At 34.2% G+C, this 18,391-nt stretch overlaps 2 protein-coding genes across 3 annotated transcripts in view; one reads left to right on the forward strand and one right to left on the reverse strand.

The window, feature by feature from the left end:
* The window catches only part of LOC149806960 (RNA 3'-terminal phosphate cyclase-like protein), a 42,369-nt gene extending 37,043 nt beyond the window's left edge, over positions 1-5,326 (reverse strand). Inside the window, exon 1 of the mRNA XM_089960154.1 lies at positions 5,159-5,326. Coding sequence (XP_089816280.1) covers positions 5,159-5,291 — 133 coding nt within the window. The 5' untranslated portion in view covers positions 5,292-5,326. The remainder of the gene's footprint in view (positions 1-5,158) is intronic.
* Positions 5,327-9,982: 4,656 nt separating this feature from the next.
* Positions 9,983-18,391, forward strand: part of LOC149806961 (DNA excision repair protein ERCC-8-like) — a 28,535-nt gene continuing 20,126 nt past the window's right edge. Inside the window, exon 1 of one of the 2 annotated variants that reach the window (XM_089960156.1) lies at positions 9,983-10,235. In XM_089960156.1, the coding sequence (XP_089816282.1) occupies positions 10,063-10,235 (173 nt within the window). In that variant the 5' untranslated portion in view covers positions 9,983-10,062. Of the gene's footprint in view, positions 10,236-10,272; positions 10,784-18,391 lie in introns of those variants that run through there. The other variant, XM_089960157.1, reaches the window with a different exon arrangement.

The following is an 18,391-nucleotide window of genomic DNA, read 5'->3' on the forward strand; positions in this document are numbered from 1 at the left end:
TGGTTACCAACACCAGAACGTGTAACTCTCGATGAAGTTATCGGCGAGTATGCACGAGAGTGTCCAAATACCCCAATGGATGTCATTGTCAGTGAGGCTCCTAAAATTCTCAAGATCAAACTCAAAAACAGTGAAATCACAGCGAAAGATCTTGGACAAAGAATAATCGGTAAATTTACTCAGGGTGCAGCATTTGATCATAAAATGCATCACTCGCGGTTGATTATCGATGAAGCTGAATTGGATTTTATAATCGCCAACGCGGTTGCCAGAGACATATTTTGTAACAGGGAGGATGTGTTCTTGTCCGACGGGAAAAAGTTGGGCACAATTGTAAGTTATATCGACGGAGAATCGCCTCAGTACACACATTTGAGATCTTCAATGCTGGCTTATGTTTCTATAAATTTGTTATCAATGGTAAATCGATTTCCTGATCCATACCATACTGGTATGGCAGTCAGAGTTGCCACGGATTCATTTTACATCGACAAGAAATATTCAGAATCACTGACCGATATAATGAAATTCTGCGGCGGAGATGAATGGGGTTCGTGGAGAATAAAAGCCGAGATGTTACACGAGTATTGTGAATCCGCTGATGTTGCAATCGAGGACGATTATTATAAATCAACAATGCCAGAAATATCTTCCGCACCGTCTGTGGATGATCCAATCACCAGACATAAAACTGTTTATTTGAACGGGCCGGGCGGGTCTGGTAAAACAACTCGAGCGATTGAATTATTTCGGAATTCAGATATGATTGTGCTAACACCTACACACAGACTTGCCAGAGAGATGAAACAGCGAGGAGTCAATTCTTGTACCTATCACAGCTTTTTCAAATACAGCGGCGGTACGTGGACGCCAGATCGAATGGGCACAAAATATATCAATGATATAATAATTTGGGATGAGATATGTACGGTACCGCTGGAAACGTTAAAAACATTTCTTGATTGTCTGTTAACGAAAAATACTGCAGTCGTTATGTGCGGAGATCACGGTCAACCACCTCCGTTTGTCGGCGCATCTCCGCATGATTGGCTGAGGAATTTTGTTGATTATCACGAAGAAGTGTCTGATGATTACCGAGCACTTGATGCAACGCTGAAAGAATTTAAAACACTAATCAGGCTACAACCGAATAAAATTCAATGTGAAATCATGCGCGAGATGATTCCTGAAACTTCGATGAGTGACTTTTTACACGTGTGGAAACCAGACGATTTGATAGTGGCAAGTAGAAAGATAGTCAGAGACACACTTCAACAGCAGCTATTTCGGTTGCAACAAGAAAAGTTTCCAATGCTGCCAACGCCGTTATGTTATAGACCAACTGATAGGCGGTTACAAAATATAGATGTTGATATTCTAGGACGCCTGACTGTGTCAGGGACAGAGAAACAGAATTTAGTATTGAATGATATTGTGCTAGTTGACATCGATGCTGTTGAGGATGCACTAGCGATGAATAAATCCCCGTGGACGCTAGGATACGCAATGACAATTCATTGTTCTCAAGGACTGACTATCTCTGATACAACTGTCTGGATCATTGATGATCGAATCGAATGGTCCAACTTAGTCTACTTGGCGGTGTCCAGAGTCAGAAGAATATCTCAACTGCGAAGAATTGTCTTGGAAAATCCTTCGGATTTTAAATCAAACAATGAAAACAACAGCATCACCGATGGTGATGTAATAAGAAAAAACTCGCCGGTTACAAACAGAGTGACAAAAAAAATAATCAAGATTTTGATCTTGATGTTGACTTCGTTGTTGCGCTGAAACAACAGCAGAATAATCACTGCGCGAGCTGTAATTGTATAATGCTATGGCAGTATTCGAATAAAAATTCAAGACAATTTACCGTAGACAGAAAAGATAACAGTCGCAGTCATACACGTGATAATGTCATGTTGACCTGTCTTGAGTGTAATCGACGTCAGGGTGCCAGCGCTAGTTAAGTCACTTCAGTGATTTTTGCGGCAATTGTGTGTCCTCGGGAATTACCTGAAGTTGCTCACGGGTGAATCCACGTTGAGGAGCAGCTGAATCCAACCTGTAGATTGCTGGTCTGGAAACGCTTGCGTTTCTCCCAGTGGATCTTGTCACGGTGGATATCTTATGTGTGGTAACACTCCAAATGGGATCAGTCGCTCTTCGTTTACCACCTTCAAGTTCACCTGGTTCATATAAATATCTTACAGTAACATTACCCAGTATTTGCTGTTTTTCTTTCTTTCGTTGTAGTGGTATATTTTTTTTCGTGATCGCGATGGAAGGTTTCATGTTGGTGGTTCGGGTAATTTCATTATTTAGCGCAGCTATCACGCTTGGTAATCTTGCAACCCATTCGCGCGATCTCGTATCCTGAATGAATTCCTTCCCGTATTGATATCCAAATAACCGCTCAGCAAGTGTTCGATTGAATCGCTCAACAATTGCCTGATCACGATGAATTTCAGTGTGTCCTCGTCGTATGGTGACGTTATGTTGTTTCATCAACGATGATACTGCACCTTGAAATTCTTTGCCAGGATCAACTTGTAGCAGATGTGGCCATCGCAGAGGTCCTCGCCGATAAATTCTTTCAAACGCAGAAGCAACCTCAGATGCTGTTTTAGTTGTTAACGGTTCCGCATCTTTGTATCTACTGGCAACATCAACTATGGTTAACGCGTACTTGTATGTGCGTCTTCGGATAGTATCATGTGGCAGAAGTAATATATCAGCCTGATGAACCTCATTTGGTACACTAACATCAAAATGCACGAAGTGAATTTGTTTAGGGCGCGGTAGATAAATTTGCCATATTGCCTGTCGGGATAACCAATTTTTGGCAACCGCGCGTGTTACTGATGCCGTGCTGGCAAGTTTATCAAATGCTGCATTACCTCTCCAATATCCGCTTGGGGAATAATAAATCGACTCCATTATATACCAGTACCTAACGCTAATTTACCCTTCATTGCAGTTTTTATCAACCAGGATGCTAACCTTTCTTTGAAAGATTTATCAGGGATGGCATTTAACGCGTGAATTAATTTCACGTCCACGAGATGGCGCTGTTGCAAATCCTTGCTTCGGTAAGCTACATCATGAGCATGGCACGCTGCATCGATAGCGTTTATCGGATACTCACCTGGTTTGGGTTGATCCTGAGCATCAAGTCTGATATCAAGTCGGGTTCCTGGACCACAGTAATTATATCCTGGAAGATGTTTTTCTCCTGGGTATTTAGCCCACGGAGCTCCTGGCAGCGCTGTTAACTTGGCTGCGATATCACCTCCGCTTTATTTTTAATAAATCTAAATTTTTTTGTGCCACATCGTTCACACTTACCCGTGAGCGCTTGTCGATTATTTTTCGTTGTAATTGTTGTTGTATCCGTAGTTGGGGTACGTGCTCGGCATTTCACACAATATAAATTCATATTATTTTATGATATATCTAATGGAAATCACTGACTTTTCCGCGACAAAGCGACGAGAGCCAATCAAGCATAACTCAGTGCTACCAAATTCTGTTCGAATGATTATCATAGGCCCATCTGGGTCGGGTAAGACACAGTTGTTACTTAATTTAATAATGAAGTGGATGAAGTGGGATAAATTATATTTGATAGCACCGTCTGTGGACGATCAGCGATGTTATCAAGTGCTAAAAGATTTTAATGAGAGTGCAAAAACAATCAGTGAGACCGACGAAAACGTAGTTGAATTCATAACTGACATAAATGATGCACCCGGCATTGATGACATCGATGGATCAATTAACAACCTAGTAGTGTACGATGATGTCATGCTGGATAAACAAACAAACCCTGCGAGAATATTTTCCCGTGGGCGTCATAAAAACAATGATGTCATTTATGTGACTCAACGGTATACACAAATTCCAAAAGTGATCAGAGATAATTGTAACGTTCTTGCAGTGTTTAACGGAGTTGACGCACACACGCTGAGAAATATTCATCAGACTTGGTGCAGTGGTGACATGGACCTCAATAAATTCAGAAATTTCTTTAGTCATGCTCAACGAAAACCACACGGGTTTGTGACAATAAATTTACATGATCCTCGGACACGATATCGAGTTGGGTTAGATACATTTTTTAACTAAAAATCCTAAAATGATTAGCAGCAGAGAGACTACGCCACCAACGTCGTCGTCGTGCCCCCCGTGAAGAAACTATTTTTTATAGCGAGTTATCGCTGTCGAAATAACCCCGTTAGCCAGAAAAGAGGATTTAGTCATCATAGTTTCTGGCTAGAAGGGTTTATTTTGTGAAATAAGACCTTCTATCAGAAGAGTTTTTGATAGATGGTCCCGTTGGACGAAAAAGTTGGTGGGCCCAGTCTCTCTGCTGCTAGGTGTACGCATGTTAAGAGGGAAAGCATCAAATTCCTCATATACGGAATTATTTTTAGCGGTCTCATTAATGCATGTTTAAATTTTTTATTTAATTTCTATTGATGGGTCTTCCATAATATGTTTGTAGTATTTTTCATCATTTAATTGACGTTCAACTTCTTTAACATAATCATCTTGATTCATAATAATAAGTGTTTGACTTATCATCCTTTTTAATCACTACACTAGCATCATTCTTTAGATTATATAAAGACTTAATTTCGTCCTTATAATATTACTATGATAATGCTTTTTATGATTACCAGTTAATATCTCTTTTGTGATCGCGTATATATTTAAATCTAAATATGAATCACGTAAAAGATGATTTAATTCTGTTATAAAAAGGTTATCTGTGTGACAAGTTTTGGGGTGACTTCTCCAGATACGTTGGGGCGAGTTCTTCCAGGGCGATTTCTCCATAGGGCGAGTTCTCCGCATACCGGCCGATTTCATTATGCGGACCCAGTGTATAACGGGCGGAGTACATTATGGTCCGACCTGGGCAGGCTGAGTTAGTTAATGGGCAGACTATATGGTCCGATCTGGGTAGGCTGAGTTACTTAATGGACAAACTATACTATGTGCCGAGCAGCCCCGTAATCTATTCCTACAATGTAAGACCTAGACCTTGATATTTATGTTTTGGGGTTGATGTCTTAACATTGTAGGACTATCCAGTAATCGAGTTCTTCTACTCGAAAACATGTAACACTGCGTTAAATTTATAATTTACCTTTTAATCCTGGATTATCGTCTCTAAAGCGTATCTGTTTTATCTTCACAGATTTTCCACTAAGTGTTGCAAGAACTAACCTTTGTCGGAAATAATTACTGCCAATATAAACTAGATTGTTTTGATCTCCCATCCTAACGTTATTGACACAGGAAGTGGCATGTGTTTCCTAAGTTTAGTACGCAGCGCCTAAATTTAGGAAAACCAAATGATCGAAACAATACGAAAAGGACCGAAAATGATATGGAATAGAATACTATGTAATAAAGCTTGTTCCCGTTACTAAGTAGATGTCAAAACAAAAAATAAAGAAAAATATCCAAACATTAAATGGCTTACAAATGACATGGGCTTAATATGTAGAAAAATGCATATCCCTTTAATATTTGAAGAAATAAAATCTTTATCTTGAAATATATTTTTTAAATGTCTGGTTGGAAGGAAAATCACGCCCATTTTGCAGCCCATGTCTGAATAAAGTGGTCAGTCCTTTAACAGTTACTTATTGTTAATAATTTTTGGGGAGTGGGTGGGGTAGAGGGGGTGGGCTTTTGTTGTTGTTATTTGTGGCTACTTCTCTACTAGCAATCAGGTCACAATTAGTACTTCCAGTTCAGTACCCACGAATGTAGTCTTTTAGAACACTTTTTCCTCTCTGATTTTGGTGGTGATAGAGGAGTTTTATTTATACTTTTTTTTTGTAGGGATTTAAAGGCAATTGTTTATTTTTGATAATATGAGCTCAGGGTGTTGTTGTCTGTGTGTATTGGGCGACAGTGCAAAGTGAGTAATAAGGCCTTGGTGATGATCCGGAAGTGAAATATGTGTTCTGTTTACATGCTGCTCCGTTGACAGTCCAGCATCTCAAAAAAGAGCAGGTCAACCTTTGACAAGAACTTCACTGTGAAGTCATCTTTGAAGGTATTTTAGATTAACATATGATTTGCATTGATTGTCACACAGTGGAAAGGTCATTATTGAGAAACAAATGTAGAGAACATATGGTAAAATTAATTGTGTTCTATGTCCACTAGGCCTATAATTCAGCCATTCATCCGTGAAGGGCCGATTTATCGGCCTACTTCTCTATAGACGTGCCCGCGAACCAAACTCGTATTCAATAATTTGGGCAACAACTTGGAATAACGCAGCAATTTAGGACCAGAACTAATTACGCTCTTTCTCGAAAAATTGCGTGTCTCTGTGAAGCAATATAAATAGACTGAGCTGTATGTTTTGCATCAGATCCCAAAGTGTGTTTGCAATGGAAGAAGTTGACAGAGATAGACTGTATTCGTTTTTGTTGAGACAAATGTGTGAATAATAAATGACAAATAAATTGGTGACTAGGACTAATGTTAAAAATGTACTATATACGACTTGAATTTCAAGACATTTTAAGTTTCTGCAACAGTTCTTTCTAGAAGATATAAAAATGAAAGCACAAGTTAAATATTTTCTTCCACTTTAATCACAGTTTCATGTGAAATATGCTGTCAATGTTGGTTTTGCTATTATTATTATTACTTCATCTATTATTATTATTCTAGTTAATTTAGATTCTGACAATTTTATTTATCAAATATGTTAAATTATCTTATAATATTTCACTAAATATCTTAGTTACCTGTTATAAAAAGATTTTTTAAGTACATTTACTCGATAAGTTGTCTACTATATATTGTTACCAAGGTTGCTGAGCAGTAGGAATTCAGACCTGTAAAAACTGTTGTGCAGAAGTGCATCGGCATGTGCATCACATGCAGCATAAATAAAGCACAAAATATAAAAGCCCTACCCAGAGTTATAGTCAGCCAAAGCCTGTTTTCCTGTTGTCATTGGTTCAGAATATTTCTGCATGCATGATAATTACTGATTGTATCATGTGTTACAGTTGTGTTATACCTGAGTGATAAATAAGTGTGTCTGTATAGGTATATAGTGTACAAAAATAGCTCTATTATCATCTGCCCTCTGCTAATGTTAAAGGCAAATATATACTTTTGTTTTGGGGGAGGTGGGGTATACTTTCTTGTCAAAACTCAAGCGATGGAGAATTAGAGATTTGGACAGCAGGTTCTCACATCTGGGAAACAGACTAACCCTGGTTACTGCAGGCATGAAGATTCTAAATGAAAACATTGTAAGTATGGATATAGTAATTCACACCTAAACAACGACAGCAGATGAGTTGAAATTGTGTTTGGTAAACATATATGCCCCTATTGGTGTAATGTTGTTAGTACAGAGTTATTAAAAGTGTAAATGATCTCCAGTGATTTGTTCATGCCCTGCTGTAACAAAATTTTTGTATAAGCAGGTCATTTTCAATGACAAGGCTCATCCAGGCATAATAATGAGATAGTGGCTATCTCATATTATTAAGTCAACAAACTTGTTAATAATGGGCAAACTGGACTTCATGACTTTCACTCATTTTCCTTTTAACAATTCTAAACGTAATGATATATTTTTTATTTCTAGGTTATGGCCATCAGAATTTTCATCTGAGAGTTGCTTCCTAATCTGCTTGGTACAAAAATTATTGATCTGCATTCTGCTGTTTCCTGAAGTAAAGCAGATATGAAGCAAAATATAATATCTAACATTTTTATTGCGCCTGAATGGAATTAAATAAATTAAATACAGTTAATGGAGCCACTTTGTTGATGTATTTTCGCTACATGCTGCCCAGAATTACACATTATTTCATGTTGTTTTAAAATGGTGTCAGATATATAAAAAAAATCCTGTTAGGGTTAGGCTGTTCGCTTGGATTGTGATGGGCTTTCCATTGCCTATTAAAAAACAATGTGATTTTGTGTGTGTGTGTGTGTGTGTGTGTGTGTGTGACAGTAAGAAAGAAATCACTCACTGTACTTCTTGGCATGTATATTAATATATTAAGTAGATATTTAGGACACCTTCTCAAGTTTTATAAAATAATTAAAGCAGCTTTTATGTCTTCATCCACTTCAAGGTGCTGATAAAAATGGAGAAAAAAACTGGGAAGGCATCTACTAGCTGGGGGTTGAGGTCATCATCCAAGACAGTTGCATACACAAAATTTGTTCCTAATATTTATATTTGTTATTCATTTGTTATTTATACTGTGATTATGAAAATGAATAAATTCTTCAAATCATAAACAAGTTGTACCACATATTAAATGACAATACTTGCTCTTAATCAACTGTAAATTTTGTTAAAGATATTTCTCAGATGTAACCTGTTGTAGAAATCGTGTCCATACCATTTTACTACATTTACCATTAAGATCTTAAACTAATGGTTGTCAAATCATGTAAGGAAGATATCAGCAACAACAATATCTATTTCAACTACTTGGTATGTTTAAATGCTAAGACATCAGATTATTTTCAAACAGACATGGCTACACAAGGACATAGTAACATGTCTTTTAGCTGCTAACTTAAATGATAAAAATGGGATGTGAACATAATGCAACAACTTTACAAACAGCCCCATAACTGAAATATGACTTTGTGGGTCAATAGTACAATATATACTCTCATATAAGCCAAGTCAAACTGCAAACAACAAAGATCAGGGTCTATGTTGCTTGTTCTACTGATTACCCCTAACAAACTGCACAGACGCAGATCTTCTAGAGCATTATGTGATAGCAGATCTGGATCTTTGCAGTTTGTAGCTGGATTCATACTGTAAGTGAATATATACAGTAACAGTGTCTTTAGACAATTAATATCTTCCAAATATTCATTTTAATATCTTCCAAATATTCATTTTATGCAACAGCTCCTTTTAAATCCTTCCCTACCTTTAAAATAGTCTTTTCATTACTAAATTTAAAAGATGTCATGCAAGAATCATTCATTAACTTGGAATAACCTTTATTATTGTGAAATATAACTCTGTGGGGGGATAGTAATAGTTCTTTTAGAACTTTCAACCAATATATTCATGAAACAACTCTCTATAAAATATTTCCTACCTAGAAAATAGTCATTTAAGGACTAAATTCATTCTGAAAATGGCAAGCAGGCAGTAAGTTAGATAAAACCTTCATATCTGTGAAACATGGCTGTATGGGGTGAATAGTAACACTGTCCTTCTAGAACTTAAACAGAAGGTATTTCTTTGGATATTGTACTTGCGGAAATTGTATATGATCTAAGCTAACCAAAATAACTTCTCTTATGTGCTTTAAACAGCATCCTGAATTAGTGTAAAGTACACTATTTTGAGCAGTTATTGCATGCAACAAAGACAGAAAAGGCATCATAACTGTGAAATATGACTCCATGGATAATACTAATCCTTAACCACCTTTCCTACTGTCATAGTTTCCTTTTCATGCCTAAATTAAAATAATTACTGTGAAATATGCCCCTGCTGCAAGAAAAATGTTCCTCTGTGACTTTTTCAAAAAATAGTTCTGTGAAAATTCTTCAACAAAATGTTTAGATTCCTTCTTTCCCAGCAACATATTTGGAAGCACACTTGATGCAAAGACAATTACAATAAAAGATTAATTGTTAAATATAACTGAGTAAACAAGTCATTAAAAAATAAATAAATAAATAAAAATTTAAATATATTGTATTAAATATATTTTGGATTTTTTTAAATATATATTTGAAATACAAAATATTTTAAAATATTATACCATGAAGTATAAATTAATAAAATAAATATTTGAAAACAAATACGAAATAATGAGGTAGCTGAAAACGCGCAGGAAACCACCTTGCAATTTCTCCAGAAAGAGCATAACAATATGGAATTCCATGTTGTTTTGCTAATTTCTCCAGAAATAGTTTATTGCAAGTTGTGGCCAAAGATTAACGCTGCATTCAAATCTCATTGCATGGAAAAGAAATTGTTTACTATTACAGATTGGCAAGACAACAAAATATCTCATGTTGAAATTTCTGAATCACCGTGAGACGGGAATTGATGATCCTCTGCTGCTACGCAGAGCAGCGGCAACACAAAGGGCCGAAAACCTTGAACTTAGCCGCTTCCGAGGTGTAGAGAACTTACACGATTGCAGTATCAACTCCATGGATTTAGATTTGGTGGATCACAGATAGTACGACGGGCTACATTCTGTTAACTTAAATGTACAAAGAGCAAACGAAAATGAACCAGCTTTAACTATAGTAAAGTCTTAAGTTACTGGGGATGGGGGTGTTCAACGGCAGAGGGTCATATCGGCCCAACGGTCTCTCCAAACACCCCAAGACTCCAAGAACACCCCATTATTACATACATTCGCACCAAAGCTCTCTAAAACGTACCAAGAAGCGAAATAAAAAGCGAACACACATATGTACTTTGTTACTATCAATTATTAATACATTTTATAATATTGTTTAAACAGTTTCCTTATTAAATGGCAAAACTGTTTTTATACAGATTTTCATTTTAAATCTTGCATCAAATTGTTTTACAGATACGTTTAGAATGCATGACCAAAGAATGTTATGAACTCCACAGGAGTGAGACTGCTCCAGAGGCCAAGTGGTTAGAGTCTGCTTCGGATGCAAGAGGTTGTAGGTTCGATCCCCGGCCGAGTCATACCAAAGACTTCTAAAAATGGTACTAAGAGCTGCCTTGCTTGGCACTCAACATTATGAGGTTAGTGTTAGGATTGGTCAGTCTGGTTTTAGGATAATGGGACATCATGCTACATGTCTGCGGCATGATGTCCCAGTGCTAGACATCACTATAAACTGTCATACTGCAGATGTTGTAGCAGTATGACTGAAAAATTGTTAAAGCTACGTTAAAATCCAAATCATACTCCATGGGAGTGATTTCCCTTGATTTTAAGTAGCTGTGAAGGGAAATTGCTTTGTACTTCCCATGATTTTACATCAGTGTCATACATGATATATTGGATGTAGTTTAGCTAATCTGTCTGAATATATAGGTCATTTAATGATTGTTACAGATACATTGACAATTAATTATCAATAGTAACTCACAAACCACCAAGTTGTTTAATTCAAATACATGTGTGCTTAAATCATCACATATGTTCCATTGAACGTTTGTCTAATGATGTCACATCAGTTAAAGAAACTAATGTATAGTAAGTACATAACATGTGTTTTTTCCATTAATCAAGCGTTAATATTGGATAAATATTCATTTGTATACTCGAATATTCACATGTTAAAAGAAATAATGACTATTTTGCTTACACTTTAATTTGTAATATAATTTTATAACGGATTAAAAGAAGAAATACAAACGATGAAACACATACCTGGTTTATTGTAGAAGTTATTATAGTTTTTGCAAGCGTAGTAAGAGAAAATAAAAGGTAGATTTTCATCGTTTTAAATTTATTTAATATAGCCAATTTCTAGATGAAATCAGCAAAAAGATGTGAGTTATCACATTTACATTTAGTTTTACCAATGTAACTTTCCAATGTTTCAATAAAGAAAATATAAATAAACATTTCATAAATCGGGCCATTGTCAACACTATCAAACGGTAGTGCATATTTATTGATTATTGAGTTCTCTAGCAAATTGGGCTTTCTTTGCATTATATTTACAAAACAAATTGCATAAAGAGTTATTGATGAGTAAAACAATAGTATAACATATTAAAGAGTTGTCAGAAACAGTACAAAAGAACATCTGGTTTTTATTGGTCCTGTCATTCTGCACACAGATGCTTCTTACAGAACTTAGAAGAGATTTCTGGAGCATATTGCTACAGAGCTAGATAGAGATGTTTAGTCCATGGAAGTAAGAGGTCCTGAAATGATGGAATTTGCAAGTGATGATGAGAAGGGCACGACCAAGCCAATAGAGCCTGTATTCCCCTTGGCTTTACGCTATCTTTGCACTAAACATCTGAAGGATAATGTCAGGCACTTCCATCAGAATAAAATAAGGAAAAGTGTGAATGTGATATAATAATGGTCCAAACATTTGGTACTGGTGGCATCACAGACGCAAATACTACAATAGATTTTGAAAGCCGATTGGAACTTTTGGAAACAATCATCAATGAACAGCATCCGACATTTGCACAATACTTTACAAATAACTTTAAACCAAGACATCAGAAATATTTTTTCAAAAACCTAGCTGCAAAAGTACTGAATGTGTGAATTTGACTAATGACAATGCAGAGTCCATCATTAACATTCTAAAACTCTCCGTTGACTGGAAACCACAACAAACCTAATACTTAAACTTTTCACCTTGACACAGCTCCATTTCATGGATGATAGAAGCGCTCTTCATGACAGTGGGATTTACCAGTTAACAAAAAAAGAACACATTTACCACATACATGACAGTGTCTGGAGTTGCAAATTCGAAAAGCAAAAGAGAGATTTTTGCAAACTTCCTCAAGAACATTAAATGTATGCAGAAGTCAAAGTACATAAAATCACAAAATGGAAAATACACTGTGATTAATAATAAGATTATTATTATATACTACTAATCATAAAATGTATGTTGTGTTTTGCAAAGTCAAATATTAAGAATTTATATGTATCTGTAATTGTATTGATTGTAAAGAAGATTTTGCTACTAACTTTGTGCTCAGTAATAATTAATTTGGAAATAAAATACCATTGAAGCTACAGAACATAATATATTGGTATTTAGTCAAACATTTAATACTTCACAATTACTACAAACAGTGTTGGAGTGAGTCTAAAATATTTAAATTATTAAGATTGCTTTTGCTAATCGTTAACTAATTCATTATTTAATTATTTACTTTATGTTCTAAAAATTGGATTTTTTATGCAAATTTACAGTGTGCAGAAATTTGTTTAATTCAGATTAGCGTTCATTAACTTAATAAAAGTGACTTTAATTATAATTAACTGTTGACATCTTTTTGGGCGACTTAGAGATGTGTTGGTATCTAATTTAATTGCAGACATCAATGAATAATGGTGTGATTAGTGGAAATTAATATTAGCAGTGTTCAATTATTGTTTTAAATATGCATGAATTTGGGGCGAATTGTCCCTTGGCTGGAGTTTAAATGTCTTGGGGTCAAAATGTCTTGGGAATTATCTTGGGGTTGAAATGTCTTGCTCCCCTGTGGTATTGCTACTTATTGATAAATGTTGGTAAATATTCACGTTACACACCTGTACACTATTTGTATGAATTGGAGTTATTTCCCTTGGAAACTCTTTGACCTCACTTTGCCTGTTACATAAGCAATCACTAAATATTCACACTTTTTGTTTCTTTGTTTTTGTTGTTGAAATTTAAAGTAGGTATTTTATTAAATCTTAATGTGTTCGTGGAGAGTCTTGAGGTGTTTAGTGAGACCCTCAGCCCAGAACCAGTTCGCTGCTATATAAATCATCCACAATTCATTTTAGTTCTTAGCTTTTCATAATGCTAATAGCTATCATATTGTCCTAAATATTGTTTATATGAATGTAGCTAGAGATTGCCTAAATTTTGGCTTGTGTTGCTTCCTTGTGTTATTGATAGATTTTATATCATATGTGTGCTTATTATGTTTTGCATAGTTTGCCCTTGTCCTAATATATGTAAAATCGGCATAGATATAAATGGTGTCTTAAGGATGTTATTGCAGCCATTTTTTTAACAACAATATTTTATACACTTCATATACACATAGAGTATATTATATTCATGTAAATTGACTTCTTTGCATTTAATGTTTTAATCAGAAATTTTCAGTTTGTGGAGGCGAATAGCTTAAGCATATATTTGCCAATCATTTTGCATGCATATTTTCACACTGTCTTAAAAATATAAACATTTTAGAAAAAAAATATTTTTTAAAGTACTATATGACTGACTGTTGCATTAATTATTGCTGGGCCTCCTTGGTAATATTTTTCTTTACGCCACGAAATTCACCAAATTTAAAAATATGGAGCTACTTTTCAGCCAAAGTAGCCATTTTATGCCATGATGCAGGGACTTAAATAAACGGACAATAACACAGTTTTTTTTTACATGTTTTTATTTCATTTCAAAGCACTAGAACATTATTAATAAATATAACAATACCATTATATACACATGAAGTTCAATGTATAGTATATGAAAAGCAAGAATGAAAAGGAATGTTTGTTTATAACTGATAATACAAAATATTGCCAAGTCTTTATCAACAATGTCACTGACACTTCATCAATATCTGCCTCATTTTTTTTCCAAGAACATTTCTTAAATGCCCTCCTGAAATCAAAATCTCAACACTGGGTGCATCAATAGAAATTCTCATTAAATATTTTAGAGTAGATATACCCATAGAATTTCTTAAGTTTGTTTTGATCAGATTCTAGTGACTGAACCCCCTCTCACGTTCTGCAGTATAAACCGGTGCAACAAGTAACCTGGTAGCTGCCTCCGATCCAGTTGTTTATAAATCTTTGTTTTTCAGAGCTAGATTAGCCATATTCATTTTGCTTGATACAGACTTATTCTATAAAGTAAATTTTAAATTTTTCATTGATATAATTGAATCAGGCCCTTTAAAGTTGATGGCTGGCATCCTTGTAGCAGCATCCTGTGTTACTCAGTTAAGTTCAGACCACAAAACGTGTTTAGCTAAATGAACAATTTCTAAAACACTAAGCAGTCCAAAGTGCAGCTCACATTCACAGTTTGCAATAAACATAAATTAACAACACATGCAAATGTCACTGAATCTTTTTGCAGACCTGTTAAACAACAGACTATAGAGTATATCCACCAGCCATTCTTTATTTCCTACTAATCTGGTCAGCTTGGTGTCAGGATAATGTGACTGGGTGGGACATCATGCTTTATGTCTGCAGCATAATGCAGACCTGCCAACACTTACAATTTTGCCATAAGCCTTATGAAAATTGCCCTTAAAATACAGACTTGCAGCATAGTAGCAAAAACTATGGAAAAATTACCGTTGCTGAAAATTTCGGATAATTGGTTAATCTGTGTTTTATTTGGATCTGCGTTTCATCTTAGAATTAGTAAAATTACGGAACCAGACTAACTTTACAGCATCACCCCAGATGCTTTAAACTGAACCTGTTTGTTCATGTGAAGCATCTGCATGATCATACTGTTGATTATAGAAATTTTAAAAATGATGTCCAGAAAGCGATGCATGTTTAAGACGAAAGGGAAAATAAGCTTCTAGAAAAGTGTTAATAGTCAACACAGAAGAATAAAAAGGAGTATTCAGATTCTTGTGAATAAAAGCTGGAAAGGACACAGTTGCGTTTATTGGATATCACATGCCAATTTGAGTATGTTGTGGCAGGAGATATGATTGCCATCGTCTTTAGTGCATTTTTACTCTGACCCTTGTCACCCCATTTTTGATATTTTGATATTTATTTTGGGGTGTAGGGTCAGAATCCATTCCCTATCGAAAAGTTGGAATTCTCTGACACCATTTGGTGTTGGCATAGGGTATCCGCTTACTAGCTGGCCCAGCAAACTTGAATGACCTTTCATCGAGATATACCTGCATGAAATCAATAGGAATATGATTTATTTTCTCAGAAATTGCGATCATAGCATTCGTTCTGTCTTTAATCTGCTGTCAGATGAGACGAAAGTACATCGTTGCTGAAATTTTATCTGGATCTGGCCACTTGCATTTCTAGTCACGTGACAAGACAACTTTCGCAACCCACATGTCAGTGACATCAGAGGTCATACACTCAAGTGATATCAACTATAAACAATTTCTAGTGTCACTGTAGGAAAACAAATTGAACACATAAATGAAAGTCATGTAATTTTTATAGAAAAAAACCCTCTATTTTGTAATCATGGAAAGATATAACATTAATTTATTGACTAAAAAACCTCTATTTTGCAATCATGGAAAGATGTAACATTAATTTATAGACTAAAAAACCTCTATTTTGCAATCATGGAAAGATATAACATTAATTTAAAGACTAAAAAATCCTCTATTTTACAATCATGGAAAGATATAACATTTATTTTAAGACTAAAAAACCTCTATTTTGCAATCATGGAAAGATATAACATTAATTTACTGACTGAAAAACCTCTATTTTGCAATCATGGAAAGATATAACATTAATTTATTGACTAAACAACCTATTTTGCAATTGTAGAAAGATATAACATTAATTTTTTTACTAAAACCCTTTATTTTGCAATCATGGAAAGATATAACATTAATTTATTGACTGAAAAACCTCTATTTTGCAATCATGGAAAGATATAACATTAATTTATTGACTAAAAACCTCTATTTTGCAATTATGGAAAGATATAACATTAATTTATTGACTAAAAAAAACTATTTTGCAATCATGAAAAGATATAACATTAATTTATTGACTAAAAAACTATTTTGCAATTATGGAAAGATATAATGTTAATTTATTGACTAAAAAAACCTCTATTTTGCAATCATGGAAAGATATAGCATTAATTTATTGACTATAAAACCTCTATTTTGCAATCATGGAAAGATATAACATTAATTTATTGACTAAAAAACCTTTTGCAACCATGGAAAGATTTAACATTAATTTATTAACTAAAAAAACTATTTTGCAATCATGGAAAGATATAACATTTAATTTATAGACTAAAAAACCTCTATTCTGCAATCATGGGAAGATATAACATTAATTTATTGACTAAAAAAACTATTTTGCAATCATGGAAAGATATAACATTTAATTTATAGACTAAAAAACCTCTATTTTGCAATCATGGGAAGATATAACATTAATTTATTGACTAAAAAATCTCTATTTTGCAATCATGGAAAGATATAACATTTAATTTATAGACTAAAAAACCTCTATTTTGCAATCATGGGAAGATGTAACATTAATTTATTGACTAAAAAAACTATTTTGCAATCATGGAAAGATGTAACATTTAATTTATAGACTAAAAAACCTCTATTTTGCAATCATGGGAAGATGTAACATTAATTTATTGACTAAAAAAACTATTTTGCAATCATGGAAAGATATAACATTAATTTATTGACTAAAAAAATCTATTTTGCAATCATGGAAAGATAATAATTTATAGACTAGAATTCCTCTATTTTGCAATCAGCTGCATATACTAATCAAACTCGTAATGAAGCTGATCATAAGAAAAGTGAGCACTGACAAGCATCTACTTAACCAAGTTTAACTGACTTAATAAATTTATTAAAAATCAATAAACAGCATTTACATGTATCTAACTTATTGATGTTAACATTACCAACACAAGGGTTATATGTTCATGAGAAAATATTTTATTCACTTTTAAATAATACATTTATATATTTTTAACTTGATAAACTAAACATTCACATTCTTTTTTTTACTTAAATGGACAAATTCAGTATATAAATAAACATGCCATGTACACACACACATTAAATACATAACTTTTGCTCAAAACTTTAAATTTAAATTAGTAATTAAACAATTTTATAGACCATAACTATAAATACTTTTAAAAACAAATTGTAGGTATAAGTTGCGAATGTTCTTCATCAGTATTACTGTTGGACATTAACTTTTTATTGTCTTTACTAAAGTACATGTATAGTGTGCCAAAATGACCCACATACGTGGGCCAAGTTATCCTTGTTGACATAGTGATCCAAAACATTCCAACAGAATTGACCCAACCTGAACTGGTTTTGTGGCAAAATGACCGTTAACTGTTCCAGTGTTGTTCAGAATCTGCTTCTGCTTTGATAGTTGACTTGTAAAGAGTAATTGAAATCCAACATGATATCCCCATTTTTGGATTTGTCTGTTATTTATTAATATAAACCTAGGTAAAATTTAATAATGGGAAAGCATAAACTGTATAATCTCTGTATGTATGAGGAATTTTGTGGTTCTCTCTGAACAGTATGGCAGGAGATAAAATTTGAAAAAAACCTCTATGATAATCTTTTGGGATCAGCTGATCTAAACAGAACAACTGATGCTTATTAAAAGTTACTGATTTTGTCTATTTTTTATGGCATGCTGCTTTTTTTCCAGTTTCCACTTTAATATCCAATAACTTACAGTAATTAATTTGGGATAGCATTGAACTGAATCTGAGAAAGACTCTTCTCCTGAAAAAAAAGTTTCTGACCAGTTTTGAATTGTTATTAGTTAATCACTGAACAACAATTTTGTGTGGTTTATTGCTCCAAATCAAAGCTACTAATTGTATAGGAACTCTTGCTGTTCTTGCAGTATTCTATAAATTCTTGAAATTACAAAAAAGG

Source organism: Sinohyriopsis cumingii, chromosome 1 (genome assembly GCF_028554795.1).
Source record: "Sinohyriopsis cumingii isolate HCF-2022 chromosome 1, ASM2855479v2, whole genome shotgun sequence".
NCBI classification, from domain to species: Eukaryota; Metazoa; Mollusca; class Bivalvia; order Unionida; family Unionidae; genus Sinohyriopsis; species Sinohyriopsis cumingii.